This window comes from Coregonus clupeaformis, chromosome 23, assembly GCF_020615455.1.
Source record: "Coregonus clupeaformis isolate EN_2021a chromosome 23, ASM2061545v1, whole genome shotgun sequence".
NCBI classification, from domain to species: domain Eukaryota; kingdom Metazoa; phylum Chordata; class Actinopteri; order Salmoniformes; family Salmonidae; genus Coregonus; species Coregonus clupeaformis.
The window spans coordinates 31,530,961-31,548,183 of record NC_059214.1 but is presented as its reverse complement, the minus strand read 5'-3'; the positions used below and the strand labels follow the sequence as shown (position 1 = coordinate 31,548,183).

The 17,223-nt window shown below is 47.8% G+C and overlaps 1 protein-coding gene across 1 annotated transcript; it reads left to right on the top strand.

Moving 5' to 3' along the window:
* Positions 1-13,832: 13,832 nt before the first annotated feature.
* On the top strand, positions 13,833-14,707 carry LOC121536273 (potassium voltage-gated channel subfamily E member 2-like). The gene is made up of 2 exons (XM_041843538.1): positions 13,833-13,966; positions 14,167-14,707. Exon 2 carries the CDS (start codon positions 14,173-14,175, stop codon positions 14,503-14,505), a length of 333 nt encoding a protein of 110 aa, XP_041699472.1. The 5' UTR covers positions 13,833-13,966; positions 14,167-14,172; the 3' UTR covers positions 14,506-14,707.
* Positions 14,708-17,223: the final 2,516 nt, after the last annotated feature.

The following is a 17,223-nucleotide window of genomic DNA, read 5'->3' as shown; positions in this document are numbered from 1 at the left end:
TGTCATAGTTGACGTGTACCTATGATGAAAATTACAGGCCTCTCTCATCTTTTTAAGTGGGAGAACTTGCACAATTGGTGGCTGACTAAATACTTTTTTCCCCTCACTGTACATATGCTGCCTGCAGGGTGGTATTTGACCCTCTCTGCTGCTGTTGGGTCAATGGTGTCTCAGGCTCTCAGTCTCACATCCTCAAAGAGAGTGAAATCCACAGGGATCTAACAGTTCATCTCACTGGTTAGGATCAGTCATCTGCCACTCCACATCCCCAGCCGAAACCAATGATATCATCCTCCTCGGTGGAAAATTACAGGCAGTCAGACCACTCTTTGTTTATTGTTGTTTTGGGCCAAGATAACAAGAGCAACAGGACAAAGAACAAATACTATTGTAATAAAGTAGCCAATGTGTTATGATGAGTTCTCTGGTATCAAGGAATTCAGGATGCAAGAAGATAATTAAACAATTGCAGTGGAGAGTTGATACAATGTACAGTGAGGGAAAAAAGTATTTGATCCCCTGCTGATTTTGTACGTTTGCCCACTGACAAAGACATGATCAGACTATAATTTTAATGGTAGGTTTATTTGAACAGTGAGAGACAGAATAACAACAAAAAAATCCAGAAAGAACGCATGTCAAAAATGTTATAAATTGATTTGCATTTTAATGAGGGAAATAAGTATTTGACCCCTCTGCAAAACATGATTTAGTACTTGGTGGCAAAACCCTTGTTGGCAATCACAGAGGTCAGACGTTTCTTGTAGTTGGCCACCAGGTTTGCACACATCTCAGGAGGGATTTTGTCCCACTCCTCTTTGCAGATCTCCTCCAAGTCATTAAGGTTTTGAGGCTGACGTTTGGCAACTCGAACCTTCAGCTCCCTCCACAGATTTTCTATGGGATTAAGGTCTGGAGACTGGCTAGGCCACTCCAGGACTTTAATGTGCTTCTTCTTGAGCCACTCCTTTGTTGCCTTGGCCGTGTGTTTTGGTCATTGTCATGCTGGAATACCCATCCACGACCCATTTTCAATGCCCTGGCAGAGGGAAGGAGGTTCTCACCCAAGATTTGACGGTACATGGCCCCGTCCATCGTCCCTTTGATGCGGTGAAGTTGTCCTGTCCCCTTAGCAGAAAAACACCCCAAAAGCATAATGTTTCCACCTCCATGTTTGACGGTGGGGATGGTGTTCTTGGGGTCATAGGCAGCATTCCTCCTCCTCCAAACACAGCGAGTTGAGTTGATGGCAAAGAGCTCCATTTTGGTCTCATCTGACCACAACACTTTCACCCAATTCTCCTCTGAATCATTCAGATGTTCATTGGCAAACTTCAGACGGGCCTGTATATGTGCTTTCTTGAGCAGGGGGACCTTGTGGGCGCTGCAGGATTTCAGTCCTTCACGGCGTAGTGTGCTACCAATTGTTTTCTTGGTGACTATGGTCCCAACTGCCTTGAGATCATTGACAAGATCCTCCCGTGTAGTTCTGGGCTGATTCCTCACCGTTCTCATGATCATTGCAACTCCACAAGGTGAGAACTTGCATGGAGCCCCAGGCCGAGGGAGATTGACAGTTCTTTTGTATTTCTTCCATTTGCGAATAATCGCACCAATTGTTGTCACCTTCTCACCAAGCTGTTTGGCGATGGTCTTGTAGCCCATTCCAGCCTTGTGTAGGTCTACAATCTTGTCCCTGACATCCTTGGAGAGCTCTTTGGTCTTGGCCATGGTGGAGAGTTTGGAATCTGATTGATTGATTGCTTCTGTGGACAGGTGTCTTTTATACAGGTAACAAACTGAGATTAGGAGCACTCCCTTTAAGAGTGTGCTCCTAATCTCAGCTCGTTACCTGTATAAAAGACACCTGGGAGCCAGAAATCTTTCTGATTGAGAGGGGGTCAAATACTTATTTCCCTCATTAAAATGCAAATCAATTTATAACATTTTTGACATGCGTTTTTCTGGATTTCTTTGTTGTTATTCTGTCTTTCACTGTTCAAATAAACCTACCATTTAAATTATAGACTGATCATTTCTTTGTCAGTGGGCAAATGTACAAAATCAGCAGGGGATCAAATACTTTTTTCCCTCACTGTATTTAATAATACGGTACCAGATTCAACATAACAAGCTGCACGTGAGTGGCCTCTTGCTATCTGAATGATAGACAAAGAAAATAGTCTATGTTACACAAGTCTTCAACAACATCTGATAACCATCAGTGGACACTCCCCACCCTGATGGTATCAGCTTGTACCCCAGGCAGAATATTCCATCTATCAATCATTCTAAGATAAACATCAGTGGGCTCCCTAGACCTCCTAGCATCCAGACTCTGTGGCACCAAGAGTGACCTATATTAATGGATTGACCTCATTCCTAAAACCCTGTAGAAACACGTAATATCACTATATTACAAATATATTACATATACAGTACACTGAGTACACGAAACATGAACACCTGCTCTTTCCATGACAGACTGAACAGGTGAATCCAGGTGAAAGCTATGATCCCTTATTGATGTCACTTGTTAAATCTACTTAAATCAGTGTAGATGAAGGGGAGGAGACAGGCTAAATAAGGATTTTTAAGCCTTGAGACAATTGAGACATGGATTGTGTATGTGTGCCATTCAGAGGGTGAGTGGGCAAGACAAAAAATTTGCCTTTGAACAGGGTATGGTAGTAGGTGCCAGGCGCACTGGTCTGTGTCAAGAACTGCAACCTTGCTGGGTTTTTCACTCTCAACAGTTTCCTGTGTGTATCAAGAATGTTCCACCACCCAAAGGACATCCAGCCAAGTTGACACAACTGTGGGAAGCATTGGAGTCAACATGGGGGGGTGAAACTCAATATTAGGAAGGTGTTCCTAATGTTTGGTATACTCAGTGTATATTGAATATAAATACACTTTAAAATGTGTTTGATGTTTTTAACAAATTATTATGGTGTAATGAAGTCAATTAAGTTCTGTTCTGTCTCCAGGGAGATGCCCTTGAGAGAGTTGAGAAGAATCTCAATACACCAATCACGTCTCAGCAGGGCCAGACAGGGTTAAGAAAGCTCCTCTGAACTAGTCTAAATATCTTGTGTGAAGGTTAAGATAACTGAGGTTGTGCAGCTAGAACATTATGCTCGACAGGTTCTTACTAGATATCATTGTGTATCTAAGTTTCAAAGTGTGTTTGGAACCCCATGCCGGTTAATGGGGTAGAGTTTCAAACAGCCAACCTCCTCAATCTTCACTCACGTGTAAATTCACCTGTATTTACAATACCTGCAGGAGAGGGGGGAGGTGAAGGAAACGTTTTCAACCCCAGAGCCCATCAGAGCCCACTCTGGGAACATCACGCCAGCATCCTCACATCACACGTGGGAGTATGAATGTTTGCATCAGAGCCCATCAGAGTCAAATTCCCAATGAGAAGGAATTTCACTGGAACCATCACACCAGCATGCTCACATCACTTTGTTTGTGTGAGTGTGTGAAAATATGAAAAGTTATCATACATATTCAACACAAATGATAACAATCAACTGAATTGTTTAATGAATTATATATGCAGGACTCTGTACAGTCAATTGCCTTGTGTGGTTGAGAATATCCTACACAAGTGAGTGAGTCATTGACCAATGGTTTGTGAACGTAAACACTTAATTCCAAGGTATTCCTGCTCATGGGGGGTGACGGTCCGGAATCAAACATGGTGGGAATGTGGTCTGAGCATTAACTAACGCTGTGTAATATACCACAAACACAAACCAGACGCATTCCACTCATACCATATACTCCTGACCAAACTATGGGCGGCGTGTCTGGGATTCAGAAGATTACAGAATTAATCCACAGAAAAAAAGACCTCAATGGCAAAATGAAATATGTACCTCTCTTTGGAATCACAGTGTCAGATGAGCAGGCTATTTGGGGACATGGGAATCAGTGGACAGTCAATGAGGCTTATCATAAGCTCAGCTCACTTAGCTAGTAATTTTCCTCTCAATGTATTGTTAGGTTTAACATTCCACAGCCAATGACGTGTTAGCAATGCACATAGTTCCTCCTATATGTGCAACTTAATTGGTGGTTGTGAAATAGGTAGTCACGGGACAGAGACATAGGAGAACACACACACATCCACTGACATATGTACACAGATACAGGACACGCATAATTCCATGTGGGATTGTACAGTATAATCGTGACCTCTGACTCTCACAGACACTCACCCCCTATTCAACCCTCAAAGCTGTTGACTGTTTATGTATCATAATAATATAATCCAGGCATGACTTCACACACACAAACCCCACACATGCACATACACACACACACCAAGCACATTTAAAAAGGTTGACCCTATGCTTAATCACTATGGCACCCAAGTTGTTAATTGTGTGTGTTTGTGTACATGGGTCTTTGCATCCGTTTCAATGTCTGATTATGTAATATGAGTCTCTAACAGGAGGTCCATGACACATTGGTTCCTGTGATGCTGCTCTCATAAAGAAGTCCTTCCTCCAGGTCATTGTTATTCCGGTCAACTTGTGCGTGTTCTGTTTTAAAATGTCCCTCAAGTCATCCTGCGGCGAGACATCAAATGACCTTCCAGTCATGTCTGGGTGTTGTTATGCCTCTAAATTCCCCCACCAATAGAGAGTGTTAGTTTCCAGTAACACCTCCCGTCTCCAATCTGCATGTTACATGTTGCAACATGCCCTCTTTTCAATAAATTAACTTTTGGGTGGTGGTTTCTTCACAAAACAAATACATAACAATATCTTACTTAGAAACAACTTGCTGCTAGTATTCATGGTTGAGTCCTGAATGACTGATAAACAAAAAACTATATCACTACATTTTGAGTGTTTTGTTTCTGCTGAGGACTCTTAAAATGAAAGGATTAGTTTTTTTATTTATTTTTATTTATTTCACCTTTATTTAACCAGGTAAGCCAGTTGAGAACAGGTTCTCATTTACAACTGCGACCTGGCCAAGATAAAGCAAAGTAGTGCAATAAAAAACAACACAGAGTTACATATGGGGTAAAAAACATAAAGTCAGAAATACAACAGAAAATATATATACAGTGTGTGCAAATGAAGCAAGTTATGGAGGTAAGGCAATAAATAGGCTATAGTGCAGAATAATTACAATAGTATTAACACTGGAATGCTAGATGTGCAAGAGATTATGTGCAAATAGAGATACTGGGGTGCAAAAGAGCAAAATAAATAACAATATAGGGATGAGGTAGTTGGGTGGGCTAATTTCAGATGGGCTGTGTACAGGTGCAGTGATCGGTAAGGTGCTCTGACAACTGATGCTTAAAGTTATTGAGGGAGATAAGAGTCTCCAGCTTCAGAGATTTTTGCAATTCGTTCCAGTCATTGGCAGCAGAGAACTGGAAGGAATGGCGGCCAAAGGAGGTGTTGGCTTTGGGAATGACCAGTGAGATATACCTGCTGGAGCGCAGACTACGGGTGGGTGCTGCTATGGTGACCAATGAGCTAAGATAAGGCGGGGATTTGCCTAGCAGTGATTTATAGATGGCCTGGAGCCAGTGGGTTTGACGACGAACATGTAGTGAGGACCAGCCAACAAGAGCGTACAGGTCACAGTGGTGGGTAGTGTATGGGGCTTTGGAGACAAAACGGATGGCACTGTGATAGAATACATCCAATTTGCTGAGTAGAGTGTTGGAGGCTATTTTGTAAATGACATCGCCGAAGTCAAGGATCGGTAGGATAGTCAGTTTTACGAGGGCATGTTTGGCAGCATGAGTGAAGGAGGCTTTGTTGCGAAATAGGAAGCCGATTCTAGATTTAACTTTGGATTGGAGATTCTTTATGTGAGTCTGGAAGTTGAGTTTACAGTCTAACCAGACACCTAGGTATTTGTAGTTGTCCACATACTCTAGGTCAGACCCGTCGAGAGTGGTGATTCTAGTCGGGTGGGCGGGTGCCAGCAGCGTTCGATTGAAAAGCATGCATTTAGTTTTACTAGTGTTTAAGAGCAGTTGGAGGCTACTGAAGGATTGTTGTATGGCATTGAAGCTCGTTTGGAGGTTTGTTAACACAGTGTCCAATGAAGGGCCAGATGTATACAAAATGGTGTCGTCTGCGTAGAGGTGGATCTGAGAGTCACCAGCAGCAAGAGCGACATCATTGATATACACGGAGAAAAGTGTCGGCCCAAGAATTGAACCCTGTGGCACCCCCATAGAGACTGCCATAGGTCCAGACAACAGGCCCTCCGATTTGACACACTGAACTCTATCTGAGAAGTAGTTGGTGAACCAGGCGAGGCAGTCATTTGAGAAACAAACATCATCTGGATGAATGTTGACCTGAAAAAGAGAGGTGTACCACTGCAGATTATTGTTTTGTTGGACACACCGATATTAGACACCTGACCCTTTGATATGAAAAAATAACAAAAAAATTACAATATAAATTAAATAATAGAAAAAATAGAAAAAACATAACAAAAAAGGAATGGTTGTCCCACTGGCTATAAGGTGAATGCACCCATTTGTAAGTCGCTCTGGATAAGAGCGTCTGCTAAATGACTTAAATGTAAATGTAAAACCCAGAGAATAGAACACAATGTGAATGCACTTATTGTACTTTACATTAGCATATCTGTAGATATACATGCACATTTCATTTGCACATGGAAGATAGTGGTGGTGGTGAATGGTGAGAGAGCGCTAACTCTTCCATAAGTATTGTTATCAATCAATAATGACTGTCACGAATTCCGCCGAGACTGCTCCTCCTCCTTGTTCGGGCAGGCTTCGGCGTTCGTCGTCCCCGGAGTACTAGCTGCTACCGTTTGATGTTCTCTATGTTTGTTTGGTTTTGTCTGTTTGGTGCACCTGTGTCTTATCACTTATTGATTATGTCACCTATAAGTTTCCTTTGGTTTTGTTTGTAGTTGTGTGTTGTTGTCCGCCTGTCCGTTGGGGTTTTGGATTTTGCTCTGGTGTATTTAAGTGTATTGACGCACTGTTTGCGCATCGCTTATATTTCGTGTTTTACGCACTGTTTGCGTATCGCTCGCCTCCGTTGCTTGAGGCCCGTTCTTTTTGTATTGTCATATTTCTGACTAGTAAAGTCTGTTGGACTAAGCTTCTGTGTCCTGCGCCTGACTCCAACACCACATCCACTTCAAACACTGACAGAACAACACACCATCAATGGAGTCAGCAGGAGCAGCGGCGGCGAGCGAGTCGCTGGAGGATCGGGTCAGCTGCCAGGACGCCAGGATCCAGCAACTCGGATCCAGTGGGATTCGGCTCTCGCTCCCGAGGGCGTATGATGGTACAGCAGCCGGGTGTCAGGGGTTCCTCCTTCAGGTGGAACTCTACCTGGTCACCATACACCCGGCGCCCTCGGGATACGAGAGCGTGTCCGCCCTCATCTCCTGTCTCTCCGGCAAGGCGTTGGAGTGGGCCAACGCCGAATGGAGGGGAATAGACGCCGCCACCATCAGCTACGCGGAGTTCTCCCGCCGCTTCAGGGCTGTTTTCGATCACCCTCCTGAGGGTAAAGCGGCGGGGGAGCGTCAGTTCCACCTCCGACAGGGGAAGAGGAGCGCACAGGATTTCGCCCTGGATTTCCGGACTCTAGCGGCGGCTGCGGGGTGGAATGAGAGGGCCCTCATCGACCATTATAGGTGTAGCCTGCGAGAGGACGTTCGTCGAGAGCTGGCCTGCAGGGACACCAATCTGTCCTTTGACCAGCTAGTGGACATGTCCATCCGTCTGGATACCCTGCTGGCCACCCGCGGACGTCCCGAGATGGGGCCGTCCATTCCATTCCCCAGCACCTCCGAGCCGAGCCCAATGGAGCTCGGGGTGCTGGCGCTAGAGGGAGAAGGAGAGAGAATCCGAGGGGGCTGTCCCCTGCACCAGCTGTGGCCGTGGAGGACACACTGCGGCTAGGTGCTGGGGAGGGTCTCCAGGGAATCGGGACAACAGGTCGCGCACTGGAGAGTCATTTCAGGTGAGTAGGCGCCCCACTCACCCAGAGCTCTCTGTTGTTCACTTTTGTATACCTGTAGTATTTCCTCAGGTTGCATCTCATTCCCAGCATAAGGCGCTAATCGATTCAGGCGCAGCTGGGAATTTTATTGATCGGAAATTTTGTTCTAGGTTAGGGATTCCCCTCCTGCCCGTTGATGCACCCTTTCCTGTCCATGCCCTAGATAGCCGCCCGTTGGGGTCTGGGTTGATTAGGGAAGTCACAGCGCCACTAAAGATGAAGACGCAGGGGGGTCATGAGGAGATTATTCAGTTGTACCTAATTGACTCTCCTGCGTATCCCGTGGTGCTGGGGCTTCCTTGGTTAGTCACCCATGACCCCACCATTTCGTGGCAACAGAGGGCTCTCAAGGAATGGTCTGGCCAGTGTGTTGGGCGATGTCTAGGTGTTTCCGTGGGGGCGACCACGGTGGAGAGTCCGAACCAAGTGCCAGCAATGCACATTCCCCCTGAGTATGAGGATTTGGCACTCGTGTTCAGCAAGACGAGGGCGACACGATTGCCACCTCATAGGCAGGGAGATTGTGCGATAAACCTCCAGACAGGTGCGGCACTTCCGCGGAGCCATGTGTATCCTCTGTCTCAAGAGGAGACGGCGGCTATGGAGACATACATAGCTGAGTCCCTGAAACAGGGATACATACGGCCCTCCACTTCCCCTGCGTCCTCAAGTTTCTTTTTTGTGAAGAAGAAAGATGGAGGTTTGCGCCCGTGTATTGATTATCGTAGTCTCAATCAGATCACTGTGAAATACAGTTACCCTCTTCCTCTGATTGTGAGTATGACTGAATCATTACGCGGGGCATGGTTCTTCACAAAACTGGATCTCAGGAGCGCTTATAACGGTGCACCCGGAACCCGCTTTAGCGTTCCAGGTAGAGGTGGACGCGTCAGAGGCCGGTATTGGGGCAGTACTGTCGCAACGCTCAGGCACGCCACCTAAGCTCCGTCCCTGCGCTTTTTATTCTAAGAAGCTCAGCCCGGCGGAGCGTAATTATGACGTAGGGGACAGGGAGCTGTTAGCCGTGGTTCAAGCCCTAAAGGTGTGGAGGCATTGGCTTGAGGGGGCTCAACACCCTTTTCTCATTCTGACCGACCATCGTAACCTGGAGTACATCCGGGCAGCTAGGAGATTAAACCCTCGTCAGGCTAGGTGGAACATGTTCCTGACCTGGTTCGTTTTTAAGATCACGTACATCCCAGGGTCCCAGAACGGTAAGGCAGACGCCCTGTCCCGGCGGTATGACACAGAGGAGAGGTCCATTGAGCCCACTCCCATACTGCCGGAGTCTTGTCTGGTGGCACCGGTGGTATGGGAGGTCGATGCGGAAATTGAGCAGGCGTTACGCACCGACCCTACTCCCCCAGAGTGTCCAGTGGGTCGGACGTACGTGCCGCTCGAGGTCCGTGATCGGCTCATTTATTGGGCTCATATGTCACCCTCCTCTGGACATCCAGGTATTGGCCGGACAGTGCACTGCCTTTGTGTTAAATACTGGTGGCCAACATTGGCTAAGGACGTGAGGGTTTATGTCTCCTCCTGCTCGGTGTGCGCTCAGTGTAAGGCGCCTAGACACCTGCCCAGGGGGAAGTTACAACCCCTGCCCGTTCCACAATGGCCGTGGTCTCACCTCTCGGTGGACTTTGTCACGGACCTTCCCCCCTCCCAGGGGAATACCACTATTCTGGTCGTTGTGGATCGGTTCTCTAAGGCCTGTCATCTCATTCCTATGCCGGGTCTCCCCACTGCCCTACAGACCGCTGAGGCTTTGTTCACCCACGTCTTCCGGCACTACGGGGTTCCCGAGGATATAGTGTCTGATCAGGGTCCCCAGTTCACCTCTAGAGTCTGGAGGGCATTCATGGAACGCTTGGGGGTCTCGGTTAGCCTTACCTCGGGTTACCACCCGGAGAGTAATGGGCAGGTGGAGAGAGTAAACCAGGATGTGGGTAGGTTTCTGAGATCCTATTGCCAGGGCCGGCCGGAGGAGTGGTCGGGGTATATCCCCTGGGCAGAGATGGCTCAGAACTCTCTCCGCCACTCCTCAACTAACCTGACCCCTTTTCAGTGTGTGTTAGGTTATCAGCCGGTCCTGGCACCATGGCATCAGAGCCAGATCGAGGCTCCTGCGGTGGATGAGTGGTTTCGGCGCTCGGAGGAGACGTGGAACGCTGCCCACGTCCATCTGCAGCGGGCCATCCGCAGGCAGAAGGCGAGCGCCGACCTCCACCGCAGTGAGGGTCCAGTCTACGCCGCTGGAGATCGAGTCTGGCTCTCGACTCGAAACCTGCCCCTTCGTTTGTGGGGCCATTTAAAGTCCTGAGGAGATTGAATGAGGTGTGTTACAGGTTGCAACTGCCCAATGACTATCACATTAACCCCTCATTCCATGTGTCTCTCCGCAGGCCGGTGGTAGCTGGTCCACTCAAGGAGAGTGAGATAAGGGAGACCCCTCCGCCCCCACTGGACATCGAGGGGGCTCCGGCGTACTCAGTCCGGTCCATCGTGGATTCGAGACGTCGGATGGGGGGTCTACAATATCTCGTGGAGTGGGAGGGGTACGGTCCGGAGGAACGGTGCTGGTTGCCTCGGAGGGATATTTTAGTTCCATCCCTCCTGACTGAGTTCCATCGTAGTCATCCTACGCGCCCTGCTCCACGTCCTCCTGGCCGTCCCCGAGGCCGGGGTCGGCGCACGGCTGGAGCCGCACGTCAAGGGGGGGGGTACTGTCACGAAATCCGCTGAGACTGCTCCTCCTCCTTGTTCGGGCAGGCTTTGGCGTTCGTCGTCCCCGGAGTACTAGCTGCTACCGTTTGATGTTCTCTATGTTTGTTTGGTTTTGTCTGTTTGGTGCACCTGTGTCTTATCACTTATTGATTATGTCACCTATAAGTTTCCTTTGGTTTTGTTTGTAGTTGTGTGTTGTTGTCCGCCTGTCCGTTGGGGTTTTGGATTTTGCTCTGGTGTATTTAAGTGTATTGACGCACTGTTTGCGCATCGCTCGCCTCCGTTGCTTGAGGCCCGTTCTTTTTGTATTGTCATATTTCTGACTAGTAAAGTCTGTTAGACTAAGCTTCTGTGTCCTGCGCCTGACTCCAACACCACATCCACTTCAAACACTGACAATGACAAACCTCCTGGCATTGACAATTTAAATGGAAAGCAACTGAGGATGGCAGCTGACTCAATAGCCTCTCCTATCTGTCATATCTTTAATCTAAGCCTAGAGGAAAGTCTTTGTCCTCGGGCCTGGAGGGAAGCCAAAATCATTCCGCTACCCAAGAGTGGTAAGGCCACCTTTTGTCACGTCTCCTCCCGTTGCTCTTCTCCGGCACTCTGTGTCGCCGGTCTACTGAGCCACCGGTCTGAGCGCACCACCTTGGCAACACCGGAATGGAAACCCAACACACCCTAATCACCTCCAGCGCACCTGCACCTCATCATCTCATCACCACCCCTATTTAGCCCTGGACTGTTCTGTATGATGTTGTGTGTGATTGTTAAGCTTCGTGTTGTTTACTCTATCTTTGTTATTTCTCTTTCGCATTGATAAGTAAACCTTGACCTTGTTAATTCCTGCGTCTGCGTCCTGCCTCTTTGTAAACTCAGTACTTGTCACTCCTTTACTGGTTCTAACAGCCGACCTATCAGCTTGCTGCCAGCTCTTAGCAAACTGTTGACGTTTTTTGGGGACCAAATACAATAATATTTTTCTGTAAACAAATTAACAACAGACTTTCAGCATGCTTATAGAGAAGGGCAGTCAACATGTATTGCACTGACACAAATGACTGATGATTGGTTGAAAGAAATTGATAATAAGAACATTATGGGAGCTGTACTGTTAGACTTCAGTGCAGCCTTTGATATTATTGACTATGACCTGTTGTGAAAACGTATGTGTTATGGCTTTTCAACCTCTGCCATATCGTGGATTCAAAGCTATCTATCTAATAGAACTGAGGGTTTTCTTTAATGGAAGCTTCTCTGATGTTAAACTTGTAAAGTGTGGTGTAGCGCAGGGCAGCTCTCTAGGCCCTCTACTCTTTTCTATTTTTTACTAATGACCTACCACTGGCATTAAACAAAGCATGTGTGTCCATGTATGCTGATGATTCAACCATATACGCATCAGCAACCACAGCAAATGAAGTCACTGAAACCCTTAACAAAGAGTTGCAGTCTGTTTTGGAATGGGTGGCCAGTAATTAACTGGTCTCTAAAACTAAGACCATTGTATTTGGTACAAATCATTCCGTAAGTTCTAGACCTCAGTTGAATCTGGTAATGAATGGTGTGGCTGTTGAACAAGTTGAGGAGACAAACGTGTGTGTTCGCGTGTGTGTGTCTGTATGTGTTTGCTAGCTCTCAGCCACATTAAACAGTTAGTATATCAGGTTTATGTACCTGTCCTGTTCCAGGTCCTCCATCCAAGGGGAGTGGCAGCGGTGTGACCATGGAAAAGGTTCAGCAACTTTACTCAACGGTTTCACTTGGAGCCCTGTCTGATTATGTAATACAGTATAACTATCCTCAGGTGAACAACTTAATGCCTAACACAAATATGTGAGGAAAACCAGTGATTCAATTGAGCTGGAGCTACCCAGAGCCGGGCTCCTGCACCTTGGATCAAAGAGAGACCCAGGTAGAGCTAAGCTCCAGCACCTTAAGGGTCCAAAGAGGAGTAGAATAGAAAGTAGGATCAAATTCCTAACCCTAACCCTAGTTTAATGTCCACACCCCCATTCAATCCAAACACTAGCAATAACCCTAACCCTTACCCTAGCTTCATGTCGACACCCCGGTCCAACCCTAACCCTGGCCTTAACCTTAACCCTAATCCTTACCCTAACTTCATGTCCACACCCCAGTTCAACCCTAACACTAGCCATAACCCTAGCTTCATGTTCAACCGTAACCCATGCTTTGTCCCGCAACGAGACATTATTTACAGATGGCTTGTTGCGGAAGCTTCCTTAGCCTGGCATCCTTGATCAACCAAACCTAAAATATTTGGTTTACTAAACCCTAACCCCTCCAAATAGGGCTCCCTCACCTCCGAATTCCCAATTTAACCTGAGGTACACATGGTGACATTACACCAGAATAAGTTGTCTGTTATCTAGTGGCAAATGTGGGTACTGCTATGGAATTTCACAAGCGGGAACAATGTCAGTACTACAGACAATAATTGGCAGAGGGCAAGACAGTGGGGTAGGCTAAAGAAGAGCTCCACCAATAGCGTCAAATTATATATATACACTTTTGCAAAGACTATTACACTTAACACTATTGTCTTGAATGCTAGCATGTTTGTTGTGTCCTATTGCTCAGGGATAAGATTGTATCTAATTTTTGAGATCATGAACCTTGATACTGTGCATCGTGGTACTGCCTGCCCCCATGTGGACTTCTCAAGTATTAGAACACATTCCACAAATGATAGTAGTGCTGCTGTTTAAAATTAAAATGTAGGCTACAGTGTGTGTTTGCGAGTGGCAGGGTGAGAGTGACCCTCACCACTACTCCCCTTTCCATATCAGCTGAGCTTGATGCTTTTCTCAAGGTCATCAGGAACACACACGCATACTCTCTCTCTCACACACACACACACACACACACACACACACACACACACACACACACACACACACACACACACACACACACACACACACACACACACACACACACACACCACAGGCAAACACTGTAAATAAAATATGAGTAGTGTTTCTTTTTGTAACTGGCTCTGTCCTAGGCTGAGGTTGACTGGTTAGTTGGTCGGTTGTGTGGTAGGATATTTGTCTCTTTCTCATCCTACTTCCCTCCTCCAGGACCCTGCCTCTATCTCGACGCCTGTGAATGTAACATCTCTTCAACCACCCTAGACTGATACTGGAAACCCTGAACAGGTCAGATTTTTTTTCTCACAACTGGACGGGATGAAGGTTCACCATTTGTCTGATTCTTTATATAATGTAATGTCTGTGTATGTGCTTGTTTTTGTTCTTATATGAAGATTCAATGCACAGATCATAGAAAGACAGTACAATGTCAATGTCTTCTCTTCTGCCATTGATCCAATTCGATCTCTGCTTACCCTGCCCACCAGGTGATCATGCTGCCTAATTGGTCAAATATGACCCTCCACCTGGAGGACTCTCTGACCCGTGCCCTGGGCCGTTATCTTGACAACTGGAGCCGTAACTCCTCAAAGGCAGAACAGGCTCTGGACAACACTCTGGCAGAGGAGAACTTCAGGAACGTCGTTTGGTACCTGATAGTAATGATTGGAATGTTTGCCTTCATTGTCGTGGCGATCCTGGTGAGCACAGTGAAGTCAAAGCGGTGCGAGCATTCTGACGACCCCTACCACAAATACATCGAGGAGGACTGGACTGCCCAGCTCCAACAGCAGAGAGTCGTCATAAACAACCCCACAGCCAACTAATCTAATTTATATGCACACACTCCATGTACAAACACACACATATACCATGTACAAACACATAGGCACACACACACGCACGTACAGACACACAATGCTACTAAAGTCAAATAATCTTATAGTATTAGTAACAAAAGTGTTGTAGTGACTGTATAACTGATATGTTGATCATGGATAGTAATCAAAATAAAGAAGTGGTTCATTACTGATCTGGCCTCATTACTAGGAGTCTAATTGTCTGCGTTAAAGAAGTAGGGACAAGTAATGGGGCTGTCAAACCACGAGTGCTCAGTAGAGGGCAGCACACACACACACTCCTACCAAAAATAGATTAGATAAGAGTCTAAACCATGTCTAAGCCGGGGGAGGGGGGCGGGGGTTTACTAAGATATATGGAATTATTTTAATATATATGGAATTGTTTTAAGAAGGTCATACCATGATCATTTTGCTATTTGATTTAGAATTTTAAGACCCTTGAAGTACTAAATATACAGTACCAGTCAAAATGTGGTGAGTGTGGTGAAAGGAGTCAGGCACAGGAGGGTAATTACATTTACATTTTAGTCATTTAGCAGACGCTCTTATCCAGAGCGACTTACAGTTAGTGAGTGCATACATTTTTTCATACTGAATACAGAGTTTATTCCTTCGTTGACACATAAATGCGCTCCAATAGCGATCAATAAACAGGCACAGGGGAAACCAACATCCCTGGCAATTACACTGTAACAGAATCCAATAATACATAGGCACAGGGGGGAAATCTACCCTGGTAACACAATGTTATGAGTAGCTCACCCGAGCTACATTACTCTCACAATTAACAATCACCCACAAGGACAAGGGGGCAGAGGGAACACTTATGCACAGACTAATTAGGGGATAGGAACCAGGTGTGTGTGATCGACAAGACAATTGTGATGATGATTGGGGCGGCAGTGGTTAGTACTCCGGTAATGACGAACGCCGAAGCCTGCCCGAATAAGGAGGGGAGGCAGCCTCGGCGCAGCTCCAGCAGCGTGCCGACCCCGGCCTCGGGGACGGCCAGGAGGACCCGGAGCAGGGCAAGCCGGATGGCGACGGTGGAAATCCTGCAACAGGGAGGGATAGAGGATATCCCTCACCGGGACCCAGCACCGTTCCTCCGGACCATACCCCTCCCACTCCACGAGGTACTGAAGGCCCCCCACCCGACGCCTCAAATCCAGGATGGCACGGACAGAGTACGCCGGGGCCCCCTCGATGTCCAGAGGAGGTGGAGGAACCTCCCGCACCTCAGACTCCTGGAGCGGACCAACCAGCACCGGCCTGAGGAGAGACACATGAAACGAGGGGTTAATATGGTAATCAGGGGGGAGTAACAACTTCTACGTAACCTTGTTGATTCTCCTCAGGACTTTGAACAGCCCCACAAACCGCGGGCTCAGCTTCCGGCAGGGCAGGCAGAGGGGCAGATTCCGTGTCGAGAGCCAGACCCTATCCCCCGGTACGAGGACCGGGGCCTCACTGTCGTGACGGTCAGCGTTGGCCTTCTGACGATGCACGGCGCGCTGGAGGTGAACGTGGGCAGTGTCCCATGTCTCCTCCGCACACCGAAACCAGTCATCCACCGCAGGCGCCTCGGTCTGGCTCTGGTGCCACGGTGCCAGAACCGGTTGGTAACCTAAAACACATTGAAATGGTGTTAGGTTAGTAGAGGAGTGGCGGAGAGAGTTCTGGGCATATTCTGCCCATGACAAGAACACCGACCACTCCCCCGTCCGGTCCTGGCAGTAGGACCGCAGGAACCTACCCACATCCTGATGTACTCGTTCCACCTGCCCATTTGACTCGGGGTGGAACCCAGAGGTCAGGCTGACCGAGACCCCAGACGTTCCATGAACGCCCTCCAAACCTTGGACGTGAACTGGGGACCTCGGTTGGACACTATATCCTCTCGCACCCCTTATTGCCAGAAGACGTGAGTGAACAGGGCCTCCGCAATCTGTAGGGCCGTGGGGAGACCGGGCAGAGGAAGGAGGCGGCAGGACTTGGAGAAACGGTCCACAACGACCAGGATGGTGGTGTAACCTTGGGAGAGGGGAAGATCAGTCAGAAAATCTATGCTAAGGTGAGACCATGGTCATTGTGGAACTGGTAACGGTTGTAGCTTACCCGCTGGGAGGTGCCTAGGTGCCTTACTCTGGGCGCACACCGAGCAGGAGGAGACGTACACCCTCACATCCTTAGCTAAGGTAGGCCACCAGTACTTTCCGCTCAAGCAGCACACTGTACGACCGATACCTGGGTGACCAGAGGAGGGTGACGTGTGTGCCCAGAAGATCAGACGATCACGGATAAGAGCTGGCACGTACCGCAGCCCAGCTGGACACTGCGGTGGAGATGGATCTGTGCGTAATGCTCTATATCCGCGTCCATCGCCCATACTACTGGCGCCACAATGCAGGAGTCCGGGAGTATGGGGGTATTGTCTCTGGGTATGTGTCATACAGCCGGGACAGTGCGTCTGCCTTCACGTTCTTCGTACCCAGAATGTATGATAGTGTAAAATCAAACCGGGTGAAGAATAGGGCCCAACTGGCCTGGCGAGGATTCAGTCTCCTCGCTGCCCGGATGTACTCCAGGTTACGGTGGTCCGTCCAGACGAGGAAAGGGTGTTTCGCCCCTTCGAGCCAATGCCTCCACATGGTCAAAGCTCGGACAACAGCCAACAGCTCC